Source organism: Musa acuminata, chromosome BXJ2-7 (genome assembly GCF_036884655.1).
Source record: "Musa acuminata AAA Group cultivar baxijiao chromosome BXJ2-7, Cavendish_Baxijiao_AAA, whole genome shotgun sequence".
Lineage (NCBI taxonomy): Eukaryota > Viridiplantae > Streptophyta > Magnoliopsida > Zingiberales > Musaceae > Musa > Musa acuminata.
In genome coordinates this window covers 4,726,202-4,747,348 of record NC_088344.1, presented here as the reverse complement: position 1 = coordinate 4,747,348, position 21,147 = coordinate 4,726,202, and the positions used below count along the sequence as shown (strand labels likewise).

Below are 21,147 nucleotides of genomic sequence, written 5' to 3'. Positions count from 1 at the left end.
TCGATTCGCCGGTCGCGGTACTGTCTCCTGCCTTTATATGTGCTCCAAGTAAGGTTTCAATAAAGAGAGAGGGAGAGAGAGGACCAAAAGGATCAACGCCCACCATGATTGGATCCATCGGTGACATTAATGTCATGTACCTACCTATTCATCATATGGAAGAACTATGCACATCATGCTCATCACCTATGTGTACATATGTATGTGCGTTGCCAAGGAAAAGGATGCCTAAAGATAAAAGAGGGATATAAAAAAGGGAACACGTACTATAATGTTATTTAAGTGATGGGTGCAAAGACATACTGCTCCAATAAGATCATACATGTCCTAATTTATTTTGTTTGGCTGATCAAATTTGTTCTTATCATTTACAATTTTTCTTTTCTAATCTTATTGATTTTATCTAATTATATGTATTTTGTAATTTGGGGCCCCACTTTTGTCATTTATGATACCTCTTCGGAACGGCAATTACCCCACTGTCGCTTTGTCCCAATCGAGCAAAGAGAACACACAGTCCCCACTAAGAGGAGCAGCAGCTTCGGAAGAGTGTAGAGAAGCGAGGCAGCGATCAGATCTCCTCCCACGATCTGCCCCCTCCGACCGATAGCTCTGCGATCGATACCCCTCGTGAGCTCTCGCCTCCCTCTTCCGGCTCCGTGTTCCCCTCTTTTCCAGCTGGAGCCCGCCGCTTTCTCGTGATTTCGTGAAGGAACGCGGCCCCTTCTGGGCTTTAAGCTGCCCCATCCGCCTGAATTCGCTGCGGGTCGGGTTCTTGGGTGCTTCTTGGCTAGATTTGGTGCCACCGTCTGGCGAGGTTGTAGAATTGGTGGGTGGAGTAGGTAAAATGCAGGGCTTTACGATGAATTGCTCGGCAATGGTCGTTCCTGGTGCCGATTCCGCCGATTGGAGTTAGTTTGGGCGTAAAAGGCTGCTTCTTGGAGTCGATCTGCTAGTTTTCTTTAATCTTCTTGTCGTGGTTTCATTGGCACTGCTGGTTTTGTGCTGGAAGGGGTTTAGTGTCCTTGATTTGATACTCTTTTGTTGGATCTGTTGCTCGTCTTCTACTTCGGCACTTCACTCTTACCTTATAGTCTCTCGTTACTACGATGCCAAAATTTTTTAGGATTTTGACTTGACAGCACGTTGATTCTTTACTTCAACCAGTCACTGTCTTTAGATAACGAGATACAGTCGGTAGGATATCGTCTATTTGATATGGTTGGGGGAGTTGGCCATCATTGCATTTTTTGGTTTTAATGTTTTTGCTCTCAATTCTTAATAGACTTAGCTGGTTGCTTCAATGTGGTGTATTTTTAGTTCGATCTGCACACAATTTTGGATTTTAGGCTGGAGTAAGTCACTGTTGAGGTTCTTTAGCTCCAGCGACTTTGGTATAGTTGGGCCTTGATGTCTTTCCCTGACAGCAGTTTCATTCAATTAAAATTCCCAGTTGGCCCACATGATTATTGTCAGCAAGAACTGGATTTGCTTATCCCCTGCTATACCATAACTCATCTTTCTATTTGTAACAGTCTGCAGCATAAGGTCGTTCCAGAGGTCCAAAATCTTTCTTCTTGACAAGCAGCATCCTTGTTGCATGTTTCATCAGTCCACTGGAATAATATTTCTTTGTCCTACAAGGTATACAGAGCTGACCCACTACCATCTTGACTCTTCTTAGTCCAATACAATGGACAAAGTATGTATCTAGAATCTAGATTGAGTCTTTTGAAGCACAGGTTCAAAATCGAGCTGTAAATGGCTATCACAGATACCCAGAATCCATTATTGGGTGAAACCACATGTGGGTCTTTGCTGCAGCAGTTGCAGGTAGTTTATTTTCTTGGACATACTTATTTGCATGGATCAATACAAAGCTGACCACTTGACTGACCTCGTGCTTCAGCTATTATGGGATGAGGTTGGTGAGTGTGATGAAGAACGTGATAGAATGCTGCTTCAGCTAGAACAGGAGTGCTTGGAGGTTTACAAGAGGAAAGTTGAGCAGGCGTCAAAGACAAGAGCGCTTCTTCTCCAGTCCTTGGCTGATTCAAAAGCTGAACTCATCAGACTTCTTTCTGCTCTAGGGGAAAAATCTTTCATTGGCATTGTGAGTTGCATTTGTGTCACTCAGATTGCTACGGCCATTGATTTACTTAGAACTAGAAAAGTGACCATTTTTTGACTTGCATCATTTTTGCAATGAACTCTTCAAACATCATTTTATCTTTGTTTCTTGATCTATAGTAAATTAGACAACCAATTACACACAGAGTCAATCTTGCATTCTGTTCGGAGGTATATGCAAGGAGTAAATGACAACTAATTGCACTGGGAACCAGTATCTATACTGGACACAGTTTGTTGGTTGTATCCATGCCTAGTGAGAAATTCTATGCTAAATTGTATATCAACTTGAGCATTGGGAGACACTAAATGTATGATGTTGTATCCTACATGGATGGGTTTCAAGTCTGTACATAAATTTTGAAGAAAAAATGAAAAATCTATGGACATGACATTACTTCTGTTTAATTATTAAACATAATTATTGTCTCAAACTCCAAAAACCTTATGATATAGAATATGAACACTGGGAGCAGGAGTAAGTTTCAAGTGAGTAGAAGAGGGAGTTTCTAATACCTAAAGAGTCCTTGTTTTAGACAAGTTAGCAATCACTTAGCGTACTAAGCTGGAATAGACTGGTTTTGCACATGTTTCGATAACAGAATAAGGTTTTTTTCTTTTAGTAGTCTTTGTCCCATCTGCATTTTTCTTCTTTACTCTCTTTCCATAACACTAAATATCAACAAAATTTTATCTATGTTGTCTCAATCTGATGAAGGCTGTGGCATACCTTGAAAACACATAGGTATGCTTGGAGAGCTGAAATATCCTTTTCCTAAGGTTTCTTCAGAGCCTGTTGCTGCATAAGTAGCAGAAAAATGCAATAAGTTGCCCTCCCTAGGCAATACTTTGTGCTGACAAGTAGTTACATAGTTACTTCATAAAGATAATCTGCCTTTATCAGTTCAAAGATATAGGGTATTTATCAGATCAAAGTAGTTATTTATTTAACAAGTGCAGGGTAAACTGCCCTTATGAGGTTACTACATCTTGATCACAAAGCACTTTTTCTCTACTGATGATTCATGTTTGGTCTTTATCAGCCTGATAAGTCCTATGGCACAATCAAGGAGCAACTAGCAGCTATAGCACCACTTCTGGAGCAAATGTGCAAGCAGAAAGAGGATAGGATAAGAGAATTTTCTGATGTGCAACTACAAATTGAGAAAATCCGTGGAGAAATTGCTGGAAATTTGAAGATTGGTGAGCAAATTGGGACAACAGTTGATGAGGAGGATTTGTCACTGAAAAAGCTGGATGAGTACCAGTTCCAACTGCAAGAACTTCAGAAAGAGAAGGTTCCTCATTATGGTGTCATTATTCGGTTTATCTTAAAATCATTATTCCTGTGCTAACATCTGCATAACTAACTTTTGCAGAGCGATAGGCTGCATAAGGTCCTTGACTTTGTCAGCACAGTGCATGACCTCTGTGCAGTTCTGGGGTTAGATTTCTTTGGTACTATAATAGAAGTTCATCCTAGTTTAAATGACTCTGTTGGTGTACAATCAAAGAGCATCAGCGATGATACCTTATCCAAGCTTTCTAGCATGGTCACAGCACTTGAAGAAGACAAGAAAACGAGGCTACGAAAGGTACATTCAACAGTGCAGCATGATAATTTTGGCTCTTCAATCTAGGCTACAAAAGCACTATACACTTCATTGGTTCTAAATCTGAAGCTTTGATGTATGCAAAGCATTCCTTTTCAACTTTCAGAAAACAGGAGATTGAGGCATTGTCATGCTTGCACTCCAACCTAACAACTGATGCTGCAGCAAGAACAGGCAATAGTTCCTGACTATTTGGCTCCAACTATGGATCTATTGCTCTTCTGGGTGCAATATTACTAACCAAATTAAGGGCCATCATAGTTCCTTTTTATTCTTTGACATCTATAAATTCCATGTTCTTATTGATCTAACCAAGAGTTATGCTAGTTATCAGTAACCTGATGAGGGCTCTTCTCCAGGCTAGGATTAGCTGTATAAAGGATGTGATGATATTCATGTATAACAGAGCAAGCATAAAATATTTGTTTCATTTTTTAGCAATATAACTTTAGATAAAGAGTTCTTTCAAGCGTGACCCTAAAATTCTAACTATTAGAGTAGGGTTGTCCATATTCTATCCTTTTTAAGTCTTTAGCATTTTCCTTGTCAAATTTATCCTGCCAGAATTCAGCTCAGCCTTTATTTTTGAAGTCTCGTGTTCTTTTTGGAATTGAGCTTTTGTCATAAAAGATGTGATTGTTCTGAGAGGATCTAGTGACTGGTGTATGTTCAAACTTCAAACTACATATGATTCTACCTACAAATTAAATATATTGTATGATTGTGTGAAGATAATGAGATAACAATGAAAGGGGTCGGTTGATAATAATTTTCTTTTCTTGTAGTACCATGTATATTGTGTTTCTGATATTTTGCTTCATATTTTATCATCCAGAAAGTTTAGCTAACTAATTGCATGTGCTTGATTTGATTTTTGCTCTTGATGGATTTTCAGCTTCAAGAGTTAGCTGCTCAGCTTACTGATCTTTGGAATCTGATGGACACACCAATGGAGGAACAAAGTTTGTTTAGTCATGTAACATGTAATATATCTGCTACAGTGGATGAGGTTACCATTCCTGGAGCTCTCGCCCTTGACCTGATTGAACAGGTTAGTTAAGGATTGTGAAGTTGACAGTGCCTAGCTTTTCTGAATTACAGTACTGAGGAGACGGTAAAGTCTTTTTTTAACTTAAATGTGCTGTTATGTATATTTTACTCTCTCTTTGTCAAGGCGGAAGTGGAAGTTGAAAGGCTAGATCAGCTAAAGGCAAGCAAGATGAAGGAAATAGCTTTTAAGAAACAAACTGAACTTGAAGACATTTATGCTCGTGCTCACATAGACATAGACTCTGCAGCTTCAAGAGATAAGATATTGGCTCTAATTGACTCTGGAAATGTTGAACCTTCAGAATTACTAGCAGAAATGGATCATCAGATACTGAAAGCTAAAGAGGAAGGGATGAGCCGAAAAGAAATATTGGAAAAGGTTGAAAAATGGATGTCAGCATGCGAAGAAGAAAGCTGGCTTGAAGACTACAGTCGGGTACAGATGATACTTATTTCTTGTCATTGTATACTGATTCTTATACTGAACTCTCTCGTGCATTATTGTACAGCTTGGTACTTCAATCTCCAATTTCCAACAATAGTGTTGTGTGTATATTTTAGGTTTACTGACTTGTGATCAAAATCCTTCATTGATGGGAGGTACCTCCCAGAGGAATTCTTTCTCTAGCCCATGTGTCCATGTCGATGCACACATGTACTTGTATATTGGCATTATTTTATGCTAGTCATTTTTTCAGTCCTTACCCGTAGTTGCCTGTGGGTATATGTTCCAGTATATTTAGCTTTTTATTGTAGGATGCCATGACTACCTAGTGCTGCCTTCCTAAGAAGTTTCTTGAGTGCATTTTGCTTGAAATGTTATTTTGACTCAGTACTTTATCTTTGCTTAAATATTAACAGAATCTAGTATGTGTCCTGCTTGTCCATTCAGTCTCTTATATATCACTGAACTTGGAGAAATTTTTGGGACAGGAGAATCTCCACCATAGAGCAGTTTTCTTGTCATGGTCAAAGCAGTTAACCTGATCCATGTTTAAGTAACCTGATCCATGTTTAAGTACTAAGCATTTCTGACCTCTGTAACATGGTATCCTTTTTCAGGATGATAATAGATATAACTCAAGTAGAGGTGCACATTTAAATCTCAAGCGCGCAGAAAAAGCTCGGATATTGGTTAACAAGATTCCAGGTCTGTTTGCAAAACCTTGTTTAGATCTACTAATTATATATCTTACCATGATCTACTTTCTGAAGTAAAAGATTATGCCATTATTGGCGATAACTGCTTATAATTCACTTGGAGAGGATATATGGGTGGTTACTTTTCCCTTTAAATATTCTTTTGCAGGTGTTTTTACCTGTTAAACGTGTACTTAATATGGAACATTGCATTAATTGGTCTATTTGATTCCAAACTTTTGTTGTCACAAGGGATTATAGTAATTAGATCCTAGTTTCTGCGCATGCATCAGTGATAGTTTTGAGTTTGCGGACTCATGTTTGAACATTCTGATAACTTGCCTCAAAAGAATGGCAATGTGATAGCCACTTTTTGCAATTGTTGGACTGGAGCCATTGGGACAAGAAAACATTACAGTTACCATTGTAGATGAAGACCGAACCTTCAGTGAAAAGTGATTATCCCACCATCAAAAGCAAAACATGTTAAATTCTTTTACTTCTTTCCTGCATTCCAACTGAGCCAAAATATTTTTTTTTTTCCTTTTTGATATGGCGGTACTAGAAAACAGGGTAATTGTCTTCATTACTGAGGAAGGCTGACTTCTCATAATCTACGAGTTATCTTTATCACGTAGTCGTACAGAATCATTCTGGTGCATTTTATGTCCAATAACATCAGGATCAAATTAAAGCGGAGGTTATTTTACTTGCACCTTCTTGCTAGCCAAACGATTCTGGTCAGTACAAGTTTATACAAAATGTGAGTGCCAAGTCATGGGTCTTTTCTAGTAGATTAATTCTGTCAGCTTAGGGACATTTGTATGATTAATAATTGATCTACAGCTATGTTTGTTTTGGCCATTTCGAAGACTTTCCATGACTAACAGTATTTGATGGTTCAGCTCTTGTTGATATGCTAATTGCCAAGACTCGAGCATGGGAGGAGGATCGTGGCATGTCATTCATGTACGACGGTGTTCCACTTCTTGCTATGCTAGACGAATATACCTTGCTAAGGCAGGAAAGAGAGGAGGAAAAACGAAGGCAGAGGGTACTCTTTGGCTTCTTTAATATTCATGATCGTGCTATCCTGGTTTACAATGAGTCGTATTGTGAGGTTTTTATTTCATTGTTTTGTACTTGAGACTTGCAGGATCAGAAGCGCATTCATGAGCAACTTGCCACTGAAAAAGAAGCTTTGTTTGGTTCAAGGCCAAGTCCAGCCAGGCCACTTGGTCCAAAGAAGGTGATGGGCCCTCATGCAAATGGCGGCGCATCTAATGGAACCCCTAGTCGGCGGCTATCCCTTAACGCCAACCAAGGCAGCATGAACGGCGTCAGATCCATGAGCAGGGATGGAAAAAGAGACAGTAACAGGCCAGCAGCTCCAGTGAACTATGTTGCCATAGCAAAAGAGGATGCAGCCTCCCAAATGTGTGTCACTGAGCAAGCTCCTGCTTCACCATGAGTTGTTGCCATGAATATGTTTGCGCCTTTTCTTCTTAACCTGATGCAGTCTTTTGTTAGGTTGTGATGAGTTGTGGAGAGTGACTGTGTTCAGGGTTGAGGAGTGACTGTAATCAGGGTTTTGATACTCTTCTTTAATTGGCCTGTTGACTTTTGAGAACATAATATTCTATTATTGTAAGATTCCATAGCTTAGCTGTAAGAATATAGGTTTCTTCATTCACCCTAATCTAAGCATGCCTCATCTTCTGCTTCTGCTTGTGTGAAGATGCAGACTGCTTAATCAGCAAAATTCATGTTTGGCCTCTCTGTTGGTGATGCCCCTCTCCTATTTTTGATCAGATAAATGTGGAAGCATGAGTTATTTGCCATTTAACATTTCTTGTATCATCAAGAAGCCTTCAATCACAGTCAGAGCATTCTTATGAAATGTCTAGGGTTTGAAGGATGATAGGATCCACAGAAATCAAACTATATTGCAATCCAGGCATAGTTTTGGTGCACAAGCCAAAGCATGGATCTTAATTTATAGCCATAATTCCTTTTGGAACAAGATAGATAATTGGGAAAAAAGCATGAATAAAAGAAGTATGTATCATAAGGCGGTGTATAATGTTTTCTATAAGATGATGAAATCATGCATGCAAAAACACGAAGTATGCATCATAAGGTGGTGTATAATGTTTTCTATAAGATGATGAAGGTATGGGTTTTATGGCTGTGGCTCTTTGTTGAGATCGATGGTATATGGTGGATGGCTTGCTTGGCTAGCCGTGTTTCCCATGGCTGCAAGCTTCTGTTGGTAATGCGCTCGCTTGTGCCCACCCAATGCCTGCCCCGATAGAAACACCTTGCCGCATAGCTCACATCGGTGCTCCCTATCCGAAGCTTTCATACGCACATCATGTGGTGGATCGATCATGGCGGCGTCATCCGCTCGCTTGGGTTCCCCCACCGATGTCCCGAACACCTGCGAGCTTTTCTTCCTGCCTTTGTTGTGGCTCACCATGTGGCCGCCCAGTGCGTGGCGGGAAGCGAACGCCTTGTTGCATGTGCCGCGAACGTATTGCCTTGTCGCGTCCTCCGCCTTCGTCTTCTTCTTCATCTCTGATGCTGTACATGTCGAAGAAGAAGAAGGTGGTGGTGGTGGTGGTCGGGGCGCCACGTCGTTCCTCCTCTCGTCTTGCTTTTGTCTGGCACGGAACTCCTCGCTCAAGCGCTGGAGATGCTTGGCGGCTCGGTGTTCTTCGTCGTCGAAGTCGTCGGGGTCGAGATCTGGTTTGCCTCGTCTTCCTCTGTTTCCTCTGCCCGGCCATGCTGAACCGATCAAAGGCGAAGCTGAGGCGTTCTCATCTCGGGTCGGTGGGTTTACGCCCTTCCAATTCCTCTCATGGACTCTCATGTGACCGTACAACGACTTCATGTTCCGGAAGGACTTCCTGCAGAGCCTACAACGAGGATCATCTTCATGCTCTGCTGTTGCTTCTCGAATGTCATCATCGTGAGGCGCCATCACGGTTTGATCGCTCTCGATTCCAGGAGGCTCCGAGAAGGCTGACGTCGGTCGGCCGCGTGTTGTTGATCCATGACGTGCTGCACCGGTTGTCGGAATAACTGCGGCTGCCATGGGAACCTAGCGCAGAAAGAACAAGAACGACGCCGCCGACCAACGAAACCAGACGCCTTAAGCTGCAGATATCAACTCCTACGCCTCTTCCGAACGTCAGTTCATCCTTGAGAACAAGCAGCACCAGTGAAATAAATGCAAGATGAAGGAAAGAAAGAAGAGAGAGAAAGAGAGAGAGATTGCACCGAGATTTCGACGGTACCGCTTTGAGGTCACAGACGAAATCGGTGTAACGCGACTGTGCTCACCTAAGAAGAAGCTGCCGCTGCTGCTGTGGCTTCGTCTTCTTCTTTATAGAGCATGCCTCCTGTGATTGCAGATCGTTCGTCCAGCTTGTGACACCAATGTGTATGTTTTCACGAGTTTGTACTGCCTCCGTGGATGGAGGAGTTTCTTTGGTATTGGAGTTCTATTTTGGATCGTTGATTAGATCTTATAAAGATTCGTACAGTGATTAGTACGGCATTAATTCCCCGGCAATTCGCTCACATTCTTTATCTTCTCAATTCAAAGATTTAATGTGCTCACATTCTTATCTTCTCAACTCAAAGATTTATGTTCATAATCTCAAGTCAAAGATTTATGTTCATGAGATCTAACATTCTTATCTTCTCAACTCAAAGATTTATGTTCATAAGATCTAACATAGATATGATGTCCTAAACTAATATACATACTTAATTAGACCCAAACAGTTGGAATATTATGAATTGTTGTTATTCAATTTATTAGACTTTTGAACAATCATACGTTTTATTTTGTTACCATTAATATATTTATTGCATAAGTTTCCTATTTCTATTTTTTATTTTTTTAGCTCGACATTTATGAATGGATGAATGAATCTAAATATAAATCCATTTTACAGAATAAAATATTCATGATCGAGTGTACATGTGGGTAAGCATACATCAATACAATGGCGTAATGCACACAAAATACACAAGATAAGAACTATCAGAAAATGTACATGACATTGGAGATTAAGATCATCTCATGTTACACCATCACAAGGAAGCACACATGTAGCGAATTAAGAGACAATTAAAATGAGAATTCTTTGTATTAGACACAAACAACAATAGAAGTCGACAATAATTATGAAGCTATTGCGTACGACAAAATTGGTATTTCACTGCATTGTCAAACTCTACATACAAACATCCTTCATCATCTGTTTTATTTCCCTTCCATCTGCACCTCACCTCTAATTCATGACTATGAAGGTATTCAGTATCAATTCATGAGTGATCTGTATTCAGAGCTAGCAAGACCGCCCTGTTCCCTTCCACCCCCAAACAAACAAAGCAACAAGTAGAACGAGGTATGCTTGATGTTAGCTTGCATCCATGACCGCTGCGAAAGCCCCAGCATCTCAAGCTTCTGAAATTTTTGCCTATGCTGCGTAGCATCAGGTACGCCCAGCTCAACGTAATCGCATCCAGAGTTCAACAAAATATCCTCTTCTGGATCAAGAAAAGCAAGATCATCAAATTTTATAATGAAGAGGGTTCAACAAAAGAGATTTGCTTCCATTTCACATATTGGACTATTTCCTGATAGCTTAACCGTTTGGATTTGTGATTACTCGATCAAATCTTTAAGATGATAGTGGAGTAAGTCATGAGCTCAAATCTTATACCTATCCCCTCTTTTCCAATATTTAATATAAAAAAAATTCATACAGTACATATTCTTTATTTGGGTCTGCAACATGTAATTGAATTTAGTTCTCACATCAAGCGTAAGTCAGCTTGCTCACGAGGAGAATATTAGAGCATATAATGGGTCCTTTTCTATCAATTTAAGCTTTTGAAATTTGTTATCACCTAATTAGATAAGATGATGTATCACAAGTGTAATATGGAACGAAATGCATATTATTACGCATACAAACAGGCCTAACCAACTAGGAGAGGTGTTCCAACTTCCACAAAGTAAACTTGGGAGAAGATCATAGGTAGCAGAGAATAAAAATACAACTTCCACCTTTTCCCTTCTCGAAAGGGAATAAAGGGAACTAGTTGGAGAAAGAGAGTTTAAAAAAACGAAATCCTGTCTAGTCTTCTTATATTGAAGAGAAGATCTGGAGCTAGAGAAGAAAAGGTGGTGGAGAAAGCATTTATCTTGAAAAAGTAGAAATGAAACTAGTTCTTTAGGTGTCTTGTATGAGACATATGAAACTTAATTTCTTGGCTTTCCTACATAAGATCCATGAATCTCCCCTATAATCTAATTCCACAAAAAGTCACTGACAACTTATAGAAAGACAAAAGCATGCTTGTAAAAGATCAGGTTGTTCTTTACTCTTAAAACACCCTAAATTCAGCATGAATTATGGTTTACTATGAACATTTAGGTAATCATTGAAGAGAACTGATGACTTTTATGAAAAAAGATGGATGATATAGTACATACTGAACAGTTCAAAGAAAATACATTGGTTAATAAAATGTACAACTAAAACAAATCCCACTCAATTCAGACACTGATGAAATTATTTAATTATGTGTTTAATCTATAAAAATTTTAACTTTGTCTTTTTCTATAGTTGACTTGACAATTCTTGTAGGAACCTAAAAGGTTTGAGTGAAATAAAATGCATGTAAATGAAAACAACAAATCCATAAAGATTTACCCGAAGTTTTAAGTCCTGCATTGCATCTAATGACTCAGAAATGTCCAGTTGCTTCATAACTGTGGCGTGCAAGACCTGAACAGAGAGTTTAAAATAAATAAATTTGACAGATGGACCAACAAATGCCCCGCACGAGCAAAACTACACTATGGATCTTAGGATATGATATGGTAAAACTAATAAAATTAGATCAATTAAGCAACATATCACACTGTCTTGGTTAAATAATGTTCTGCAACACAGCAGATTTCCAAGAATACCATAATGGGAGATCTGGTAGATAAAGATGAATAAGGCTATGTACCAACATGCTATTTTGATAATAAAATCACTCCTATGATTCAGGTTATGAGTACAAGGACATTTGATAATTTTTTATTTTAACAAAATGAGAGACTCCATGAGGATGGAAAAAAGACAGGATTAGATAGGGTAATTTTATATGAATAAGCAATATTCAAAATAAAACACCTTCAGCACATGAAATAATTTGATCATATTTAATATGAGATGTGCCATTACTCTCTATTATAAAAATGCTGACAACAAAAATACAGAAATTCTAAAATATTCATCAAGAGAGACCTTCCTGTGACAAGCTGATCGAGCACACATTAAAGATGAAGGGGCTAAAACATACTACAGAGGCAGATAAAGGGGAAATGAAAACATACCCTTTTAGTCTTTTCAAGGTCAAACTCAATATGTTTTATTCGATCCCAAGATTCGAGCAGGACACGCTCTTTCTCAAAAGGAATCTCAGCATGCTTGTTTGTTAGCTCATCAAACATCATTTCTAACCTCTGAAGGCGTTCCAAACAGGGACTCAAACGATCTTCAATATTTTCCATAGATAGGCTGCACTGGGCAGCAGTATTTTGAGCATCTGAGGGATGAATGTTGCTCAGCCCTCCCTCTCTAAAACCAATAACATGAATGTATGACAGAATTTTGATTAAGAAAGCTATCAATACTCTTGCAAGCCACTGAAAAAATCTTTCTCCTGAATCCTCCCTGGTGATAGTGCGACTCCCAATGCTCAGACTATCTGAGAACAACAGATCTAAATCAAGAATCCTGAGGACCATGGGAGGGGATGAAAACCTTGTTTCTAAATCAAAGGATGTTTGCATTTAGAGCAAGCCAGCAAGCAATACCTTGTGGATTTGGTGTTGCGATGTCATATGAACTCCGTCCTTGATTTTCAAAATCCAAGATTCCTTTATTAGATTGTACTCCTCTTCTACCACAATCTATAGCTTTGTCAACCACAACAATATGGTCATCACAACTATGGTAAGCTGTTGAATCTCTTGCTCTGACCTGCATTAACCATCAAGAAAAAAATTGCAGTGCACTTGTGATCTAGCTCAAGGGGAATGAATTTTAATCTTTACCAAATAACTAAGATTAATTTTCCTATCTATCTGAATCTGTGATTGACATCCGTGCCTCACAAGAACACTTGATCAGAATGTAAACTAACACAGCACGCCAGATGACTCTCATTAGCAGCACTTTCTAGAACTATAACAGAGAAATATGCAGTTAAAAGTCATAAAAGTATAAGAAAAAGGAAAGAAATTTTGACCATGAATAAACTCTTTAGCAGTTCGGATACACAGAAACTGACAGAACCTTAAATAAATTATCATTATTGTTGCAATAGCAGATAACTGATTCACTCAAAAAACAGTTCTAAAACATAAACAATCCGTCCTTTGCTGCTTTTTCCCTTTTGCCATAATAGGTTAAAAGGGCCAGCATACCCTTTTCTGGAATGACTGATCAGGAAAATCCTTCAATACCTAATCAACTGGATTATATTATTATTATTATGAAAATGTCCAGCATCATGACCAACTTTCGTAGCAAAATATGAAAACAAAGATGAAACTTGTAGGACTTATAATGCATGGATTAAAGCATGTAGGAAACTATGGTGCCCAAATATTAAAGTATTTTTGTTGCCCTTAACGAGATCTCTTATTTCAAACTTCCTCCAGTTCATTTTATAAATGAGTATCACTTAAATTTTGTTGAAGCTTGAAATTTTGGATCCCAACCAATAAGCATTCCCAATAAAATTAAACACACAATTTCAGTACAGGAGAGTAACTCACTTCTTCACAGACTGGAGCTAAACGACTATGCTCAACAGTCCTAGAAGCAAGATCATCAACATCTGATCCAGATTCAAGTGTCCATGTACCACTACTTCTTCCCTGTCATTAATACAGACAAAAAATATAATACAGGAAGAGCATGACACAATGTATCTAAAAACATAGAGGATTTGAAGGCTTAAAGGCCACACAAATAACAACTTGCCTTCAAAAGATATGGCCCTGCGAATGCTTCATCCCCATCCGACATACGTCTAGTATGCCTAAGTGATGCTGCTTCAGCATTTTGCACAAGCTAAAATTTGAAAGATTCTGATAAGAACATTTCCCCAGTTTTTCTTGTTTAATAAAATTTAAATGGAAAACAGTAATCATTTTCAGCTATCAAGGTATTAACACCAAAATGAAAAACCATCACATGAAAGTGAGTATATCTATTGATATTGTTTATTATTCCAAAATCAGCATGATAAAAAACATGTTCCATTTCAAGCATACGTGAAATGTTCAAGTTGAATGATCCGACACAAATTAGATGAGCTAAGTGCAAAAGCCAATTTGGCCAATTGTGTTCATTCAACAAAATAGAGAGCACCACTGCACAAGTAACAGTGAATATAACATGAAAGAAAACTATGGTTCAACAAGTTCATCATTGTGATACGGACTGCTTATAAATGCAGAGGAAGCTATTCTTTTAATTGATTAATGATTAATCTGAACTTAGTGGTGAAACAATGTAACCAAATGGGAAAGTAAATATCTACTTCTTTCAATAAACAAATTATACCTTCATGATGTTAGGATTATTCCAAGGTCCTTTATTGGACTTCAAACACCCTCCTTCAGCAGCGCATGTACATGAGCCACCCAAGAAATCTGGAAGTTGACTAAACATGACAAACATATGAAGTTTACTAGGCTATCAGAAAGCCAAACCATCAATTTCAATATCATGATAGAGGAGATATGATCTAACCTTGAATCAATGACTTCAAGTAATGTACCTTGGAACTTGGTTCCCAATACCTGCATGATACGATATTTATCCACATATACTACAGCACTTTAAAAAGCAGTAAAATAAACCATTTCAATTATAAACGAACTTACGTGTATCTTTGATGTTGTTTTTGGGTCAAGAAAACCCTTTACAGTGTTCCAGAGTAGCCTAAAACCATGACCGGCATTGACAATGAACATCTGATGTAGAGTCTGCATTTTTTACAAGTGTAGAACTTTATCTTAATACAGATAAATAAAAATAATGGATTGTCATATAAAGAAAGCCAAGTACCTCAGGGTAGTAATCTCCATCAATTTTCTGCATTTTGAGCAAGAGGTCTCTTGCTGTCTTGCTGAAATTCTTCAAGCCCTGCATCATATAGAACTAAAACTGACTCAGCGAGATCAAAACAAACAATTTTATTTTTCCTGCAACCTGAACAATTCAGTATATGCACTAAACAGTAAAATATCTTCATCTCATTCCTGTTTATATGCACATGAATAAGTACAATCTGGAAAAGAACTATCGTACCACACCATGCACATCCAAAATAGTGGTTGTTGAGTCAATATGCCTCTTTGCTGCAACTGAACATGCAGGAAACTTTTCATGAAAAGCTTTCTCAAACTCCTGGACATGATATTTTATGTACCGTTCTACAGTAGTGATATGCATAAGCTTATTTGGCTCCACTTGCCCAAGCCTCTCAATGTAAACAGGTCTTCCCTCTTTATCAACTCCATGGTAGCCTTGAGGATAATGTCGCAAAACTTCCTCCAGCTCCTCAAACATAAAATCCTTGCATCCAATAGTCACAAGTTGCTATGTGTTAGCATTCACTGATAAATTTGCATCTAGCTCAACATAGCATCTGACCTACAAGTGATGATCCTTAACATAACTGAAAAAGGTAATGGAATTCTAGAAAAGATAACTAAAGAAATTAATAATACCTAAAACTGACTGCATTAAAGTTAAAGACAAAGGAATGTGTCATATACAATGGTGAAATTTTATCCAGACACATGGGATTGATAAGCAGAAATGAAAAATATTGTAGTTCTCAAAAATAGTTGCATCTGCATTATTGCTAACATATTGCTTTTCACTGTCTGAAAATGCTCATCATCGTAGATCTAGCTTCTCACTTGTGCTCCTTGAAATACAATTTAGATGTAGGCTTTCCAGCATGATGATTTTTGCTGCCTAAGGAATAATTTTCAAGATCTGAAGAGTTCTCCTAACTAAACCCTTTAGAAATTCCACTTACATGTTCTTGTAGGCATAGCAGCTATATGGTATGAATAGTAGAAGATCAATTTTTATGGTAAAGTCAATATATCTGTAACTCTTCAAGAGAACATTCATGTGTGTGTGTGTGTGTGTGTTATATGGTACCAATAGTAGAAGATCAATTTTTATGGTAAAGTCAATATAGCTGTAACTCTTCAAGAGAACATTCATGTGTGTGTGTGTATACACACACACATAAAATGCATGTCCGATTAGCATATGTCAAGGCCCATCCCGAAAAATATATATTATTCATTTAAATAAAAATTGCAATGTGAAGTATAAAGGTAATAAGCAGTTTCTAGTATATTCAGAAGATATAGAGCCTGGAATAATCCAATTCAAACTGGAACTGCTCCCTTATAACTTTATACAGAAATAGGGAAATAGAACTAAGGTGGTAACGTTAATATAAAATTTCTGAATATCATAATGTATTTGACTATCAGCTATAAACAAATATGCTTGCATCTACTTCCATGTCAAAAATATATCAACTCGATTTTGCTTTAAGTTCAGTGGATTTGTGACATTAAAATATCTCAGAGCCATTGCAAGGCAAGACACAAGTGGCAAACGCACACAAAAAAAGAAAATTAAAGAAAAATTCCTAAGGATGACAAAAGAAGAAGAAAGAGGAAAAATAAGAGAAACTTTAATAGTATCTTCGGCAGACTTTTCTGTTCCGTTCAAAGAAGTCAGCACCTAACAATTTTCTAGCCTCATCAACCTTTTATTGCCTATATGATTCTGAACAAGCTTATCAAGGTAACCTACCTCCAAAATTGTATCTGTCCCAAATTCCTTTCTCCAATGAAGCATATCAACCCACATCTGAACTGCTTTCTCACGGTCAAATTTTCTAGCTTTCAAAAACCTGCAAACAGAATTCCAACAACGAGCAATAAGGAAACTTTGGAATGGCAAGTTGCCTAGAAAAAGAAAATCATAAGTAAATGACAGATTACAACAAGTGCACATGCTCTTCAAATTGAAGCTTATAAGGCATTAATGAATTGAATGAAGATGTTTATCGTCACACTTCAGGCAGCTAATCATACAAGCCTCAAACAAGGTTTCAATAAACATACCTTTATTACAACAAAAAATCAAACTGCTTTATAGCGAAAAATTAACCTGAGCAGTATATGATAGTCATCGTGTTTCTCTGGCAGCAACTCCCTAGAAATTAGCTCCTTGCGAAATGTGTAGACAGCACGTTCCTCTTCCACATCCCTGACATCCTCAATCGAAACAGAAGAAGTCCTGTGAACATCCTTCCTCTTCCCTCGTTTCTTGAGAGAGTGGGTGAACCGTGAAGAAGCACTTAACGCCTTTTTCTTTAAAGCTCCTATGGTCAATCTTCTTCTTTCATCCTCAGAGTTCTCCACATCTGATCTCCTTTCTTTTCTGTCTTCCAAAATATGCAGACCTTCCATGCCTTCAACACAACAAAATAAAGTAAGGTGCGGCTCTAGTATCACTTCATATTCTCGGAAACCGAGAAAGACATGAATTGAAGCAACCATACCGGTCATTTCCTGGCTGCAGAGGACAGGATTCCGGTTGTCTTCAACCTTACAAAGAGATGGTTGCAGCTTATGCTATGTGAACAAAATCCTTGGATTACTGGGGACCTAAGCCTCTACCTAGTTTTGATGAAGGAAACAACAAATGTAGATACCAGCACTTAAGCAAACATCATTAACAATGTATCTTCAGTTTCTTCAACATATTAAATGACTTAGCTATAAACATCTAAAAAGACAATGAAGAAGAAGAAGGTATTGATATTATTATGATTCCTCAGAACTTACTCATGGAACAAATGAAACCATTAGACTGCGCACTGATTCAATATGCAGCTTAAAAATTAAACTGAAGGGGAAAACAAGAAAAGATGAACCGCGTGGTGAGGTACTCAGTACCTATTCACCTCGCAAGAAAATCAACAAATTAAAACGCCACTAAATTTAAAAGATTCCCTTTTTTTTTTTTTTGGAGAAAAGCCAAAGAGAGAAACGACAGTACAACGACCTGCATTTGTGCCAATAGAGTAAAACCCAGGAAAGAAAATAAGGAAGGCGTCCTCAAGATCAAATCCTACGAACCCATCGTCCAAAAGAGCTATCAAGAAGCCGCTTGAGGACTCCCTCTAGACGCAAATCACACACCCCAAACCTGTGAAGCAGAGAACTACGTTCGTGCGACGTGGAGAGAGCTACCACCGATTTAACGATCTCCGAATCACAAATAACAAGATATATATATATAGATAGAGAGAGAGAGAGAGAGAGAGCACCAAGGCGGAGGTCGACGAGGATTCCTGTACCGACAACAACGAGATGATGATTCCCGAGCAAGATGGAATAGAGAAGAAATTCCACCCTCCTTGATCTAAATGGAATATGTTCTTCTCGTCCTCCTCTCTCGACAGCGATTGGAAACGGAAGAGAACGGCACCCGAAAATACACTAAATGTCAAATAAATAGATGAAATGCTTGCGAAGGTTCCCGCACTGCTCTCCCTCTCTCATACTCTTGTTATAAATTATATTTGATGGGACAACAAAATGACAGTCATGCCCTTGTAGCTGATATTGTTACTTAACCGTCATTTGATGGAAATAACCGTAAGAATTTATTATATTTTTTAAATGGAAATTAACAGAGGAAAAATAAGGGTAAACAAATAACGGAGTAAATGGGAAGCATGCAAAACGGCGCTTTCGGCCGGGTCGCGAGGTGGGCGGCCGCCGAGGGGACAAGAAAAGATCGGCGATCCAGGGGAGACAACGGACGAGGACTACGGCGCGGCTTTTTCTTCGTCGTTGCTTTTTCTTTTCTGAAGACTATCTTTTTTCTTGTCTCGCTTTGGGGAATTTTTAGGCGCAGTGTTATGTCTGATGGGACTCCGAATAATAGGAAAGAAATGGAGAAATAAATGGCTATTTTATTGGATGCGTCAAAAAGCGTGCCGCTTTACAGGCTGTTGCGTACCCCCACAGGAAAAGATGATGATGATGATGATGATATTAGATGAATGTGAGGTATTTTTATTATTTTTCTTTTTCCTTGCGTGGGACATGTATTAGCTTTCTTTTCTTTTCTTTTTTTATAGAGGACAGGTTGGTGCTCGAATATCGTATAAACTAAAATTAAATTATAGGTGGTGAGAAGTAACACACCTCGACTCGCATCAGGGCATCGGGCGAGCCACGCTTATCTTCTTCTTATTTTCTTTCTCTTTGTTGGCGAGACCAAGAACGCAGGCTGTGGCGCTCGTTCTGGGGATGTGTTTTCTGTGGCACGCCTCTCTGCCACTGGTGGAGAGAGGACCGGCTGTCGCGCTCGAGTCAGGGGTCTCGGAAGGAAGACCTGGTGGTGGCGCTGTGATCCCGAGGGGGACCCACCATGGAGGGGAAGAAGAACACAGCCGTCGGTGGACTTCCCCTGTGACGCTGTTCGATGTTGGAACAGCCGGTGGCCTCGTCTTCCTCCCGTGGCGGTCAGCCGAGCGATCTTTGACCGACGCTGCTCTTCGGCTTCGGCTGCTACTAGCAAACACTTTGGTCCCACCGTACCTCCAGGGCCCACATTGTTAAGTTCGCAGTCATGTGCCACCCACTTGTAGCTGTCTCCGGCAAGGAGCTGTTGGGTAGGAGTGGGTTCACCGTAGCCGGGGTCGGCGGAGTGTAGCCCAACCACCCACGGCTATTTGCTGCTTCATCTAAAAACCGTCCACCGAATTGAAGCCCGCGCTGTCATATTCCATTAAAGCTTCAGAACTAAGATACATCTCTAAAGAAACTCGCAGAATATAATCATGGACACATTTCATCATTTGATATCCAAATCCATTTCGTTTACCAACTCGATATCACTGCAAAACACATACAAGTATTGGTCAAATGCCTCGTTGGTTGCCTTGAAGGACAAAGCACATCATGCATAGTGGTGCCTACAACTCTGTTCTTCAAGATGTTTGGGTCATGCATGGACCACCTCACCATCAAAAACTAAAAGCGAGAATGATTAAAAATGTGAATCATCAAGGGTATAGCATGATTAAAAAGATGAACCGTCAAGGGTGTAAAGACAGATTCAATATGATAACGTGGTCGATAAAGAAGAACATGGCCTTTCAGATCAAGCATGAAGTGCATAAGCAAAGCTAACATGGGGATGGGTCTACCTTAAGCGATGCCCGTGGTCAAATCTTGCAGGTAGAGAGCATGATAGTGGACCATCTCAGAGGGGATAGCCTGTGTACTTCGGAGTAGACAGCAAGCAAATCAGGAAGCAGCAAAGAAGGTCCTGCCAAATTGTCAAAGGGATCCTCCTGCTCGAGAGTCACATGCATTGCTTCCGGCTTCCACCACAGCAGCCATAATTTATATTGCAGGACTTCTTGAGATGCAGAGAATGAAGCCTGGGTACCTGACAGAAGAAGCAAGTTCCACCCTTAAATTGGGGAGACGCTAAAATGAATCTTTTGAGACAGGATCAGGAAGTTCATCCTCAAACGAGAGACTCTGCCATGCAGCACCCACCATAGGAGAGTCTGACAGCAATCTGTCCTAATACGCCGCAGCATCAGGTAAGACCGGGAAACCTCCTGCCTGCATTTAAACACATCTTCGGTGGCTAAGGAACAAGCATAAGGTATTCACAGCCAAATGTTAGGGAAGCAAAACTCCAAAAAGATTGGCATAACAATCTGGCACAACAGCGCTTTACGAGAGAGAAGCAGAATCCCTAGAATGGGGACATGAAAATTTGACACAGCAGGGTTTCACGAGAGAACTGGTCACATACTGGATCAGCTCCACTTTGTGCGATCAGCAGATGCAAGCAAGAAATACGACAAGGCTGTTCTGCCAAGATGCTTCTGATGAGAAATAGGCCTCTGTTTCTTTTATGCATCAAATATTTCTGTCAAGTCATATAGTTCTGCAGCAGGGCAAGAACCTTTCCTATTGTACACTTCCAATTGAGTTGAAACCACTACTATCTAGAGAAAATGGCCAACAGGCGACCATGATTGGCTG

General features: G+C 39.3%; 3 protein-coding genes across 13 annotated transcripts; 1 reads left to right on the top strand and 2 right to left on the bottom strand.

Annotated features, from left to right (window-relative positions):
• The first annotated feature begins 483 nt into the window (after positions 1–483).
• On the top strand, positions 484–7,593 carry LOC135616778 (65-kDa microtubule-associated protein 1-like). Of its 2 annotated transcripts, XM_065116363.1 has the most exons (9): positions 484–1,833; positions 1,910–2,113; positions 3,174–3,428; positions 3,510–3,725; positions 4,639–4,794; positions 4,918–5,229; positions 5,856–5,943; positions 6,839–6,987; positions 7,090–7,593. In XM_065116363.1, the coding sequence occupies exons 1-9, from the start codon at positions 1,762–1,764 to the stop codon at positions 7,402–7,404; spliced, it is 1,767 nt and encodes a 588-aa protein (XP_064972435.1). In that variant the 5' UTR covers positions 484–1,761; the 3' UTR covers positions 7,405–7,593. The 2 variants fall into 2 exon arrangements, with proteins under 2 accessions (XP_064972435.1, XP_064972436.1); XM_065116364.1 differs by lacking the exon at positions 1,910–2,113 and having other exon boundaries at positions 489–630.
• Positions 7,594–8,115: 522 nt separating this feature from the next.
• Positions 8,116–9,030, bottom strand: LOC103991076 (zinc finger protein ZAT2). Its single transcript, XM_009410440.2, has one exon. The coding sequence runs from the start codon at positions 9,028–9,030 to the stop codon at positions 8,116–8,118; it is 915 nt and encodes a 304-aa protein (XP_009408715.2).
• Positions 9,031–10,056: 1,026 nt separating this feature from the next.
• LOC135582197 (phosphatidylinositol/phosphatidylcholine transfer protein SFH13-like) lies at positions 10,057–20,996 on the bottom strand. 10 transcript variants are annotated; one of them, XM_065116348.1, is made up of 17 exons: positions 20,650–20,996; positions 20,292–20,536; positions 19,285–19,979; positions 17,628–17,745; positions 17,234–17,537; positions 16,874–16,973; positions 15,335–15,601; positions 15,092–15,169; positions 14,908–15,009; positions 14,774–14,823; positions 14,585–14,684; positions 14,000–14,089; positions 13,792–13,893; positions 12,826–12,991; positions 12,343–12,731; positions 11,669–11,743; positions 10,057–10,496 (listed from the first exon to the last, which is right to left on the bottom strand). In XM_065116348.1, the coding sequence occupies exons 4-17, from the start codon at positions 17,632–17,634 to the stop codon at positions 10,479–10,481; spliced, it is 1,848 nt and encodes a 615-aa protein (XP_064972420.1). In that variant the 5' UTR covers positions 17,635–17,745; positions 19,285–19,979; positions 20,292–20,536; positions 20,650–20,996; the 3' UTR covers positions 10,057–10,478. The 10 variants fall into 10 exon arrangements, with proteins under 10 accessions (XP_064972420.1, XP_064972421.1, XP_064972419.1 ...); XM_065116349.1 differs by having other exon boundaries at positions 19,285–19,857; XM_065116347.1 differs by lacking the exons at positions 19,285–19,979; positions 20,292–20,536; positions 20,650–20,996 and adding an exon at positions 18,399–18,616.
• Positions 20,997–21,147: the final 151 nt, after the last annotated feature.

Excerpts from the sequence above, each read along its gene's own strand:
- LOC135616778 (XM_065116363.1), top strand. The coding sequence starts at position 1,762 with ATGGCTATCACAGATACCCAGAATCCATTATTGGGTGAAACCACATGT. Across the intron at positions 3,429-3,509 it reads AAGAACTTCAGAAAGAGAAG|AGCGATAGGCTGCATAAGGT; the intron begins GTTCCTCATTAT and ends TAACTTTTGCAG. Across the intron at positions 5,230-5,855 it reads GGCTTGAAGACTACAGTCGG|GATGATAATAGATATAACTC; the intron begins GTACAGATGATA and ends ATCCTTTTTCAG.
- LOC135582197 (XM_065116348.1), bottom strand. Across the intron at positions 14,685-14,773 it reads CTTGAAGTCATTGATTCAAG|TCAACTTCCAGATTTCTTGG; the intron begins GTTAGATCATAT and ends TGTCATGTTTAG. Across the intron at positions 11,744-12,342 it reads ACCTTGAAAAGACTAAAAGG|GTCTTGCACGCCACAGTTAT; the intron begins GTATGTTTTCAT and ends CTCTCTGTTCAG.
- LOC103991076 (XM_009410440.2), bottom strand. The coding sequence starts at position 9,030 with ATGGCAGCCGCAGTTATTCCGACAACCGGTGCAGCACGTCATGGATCA.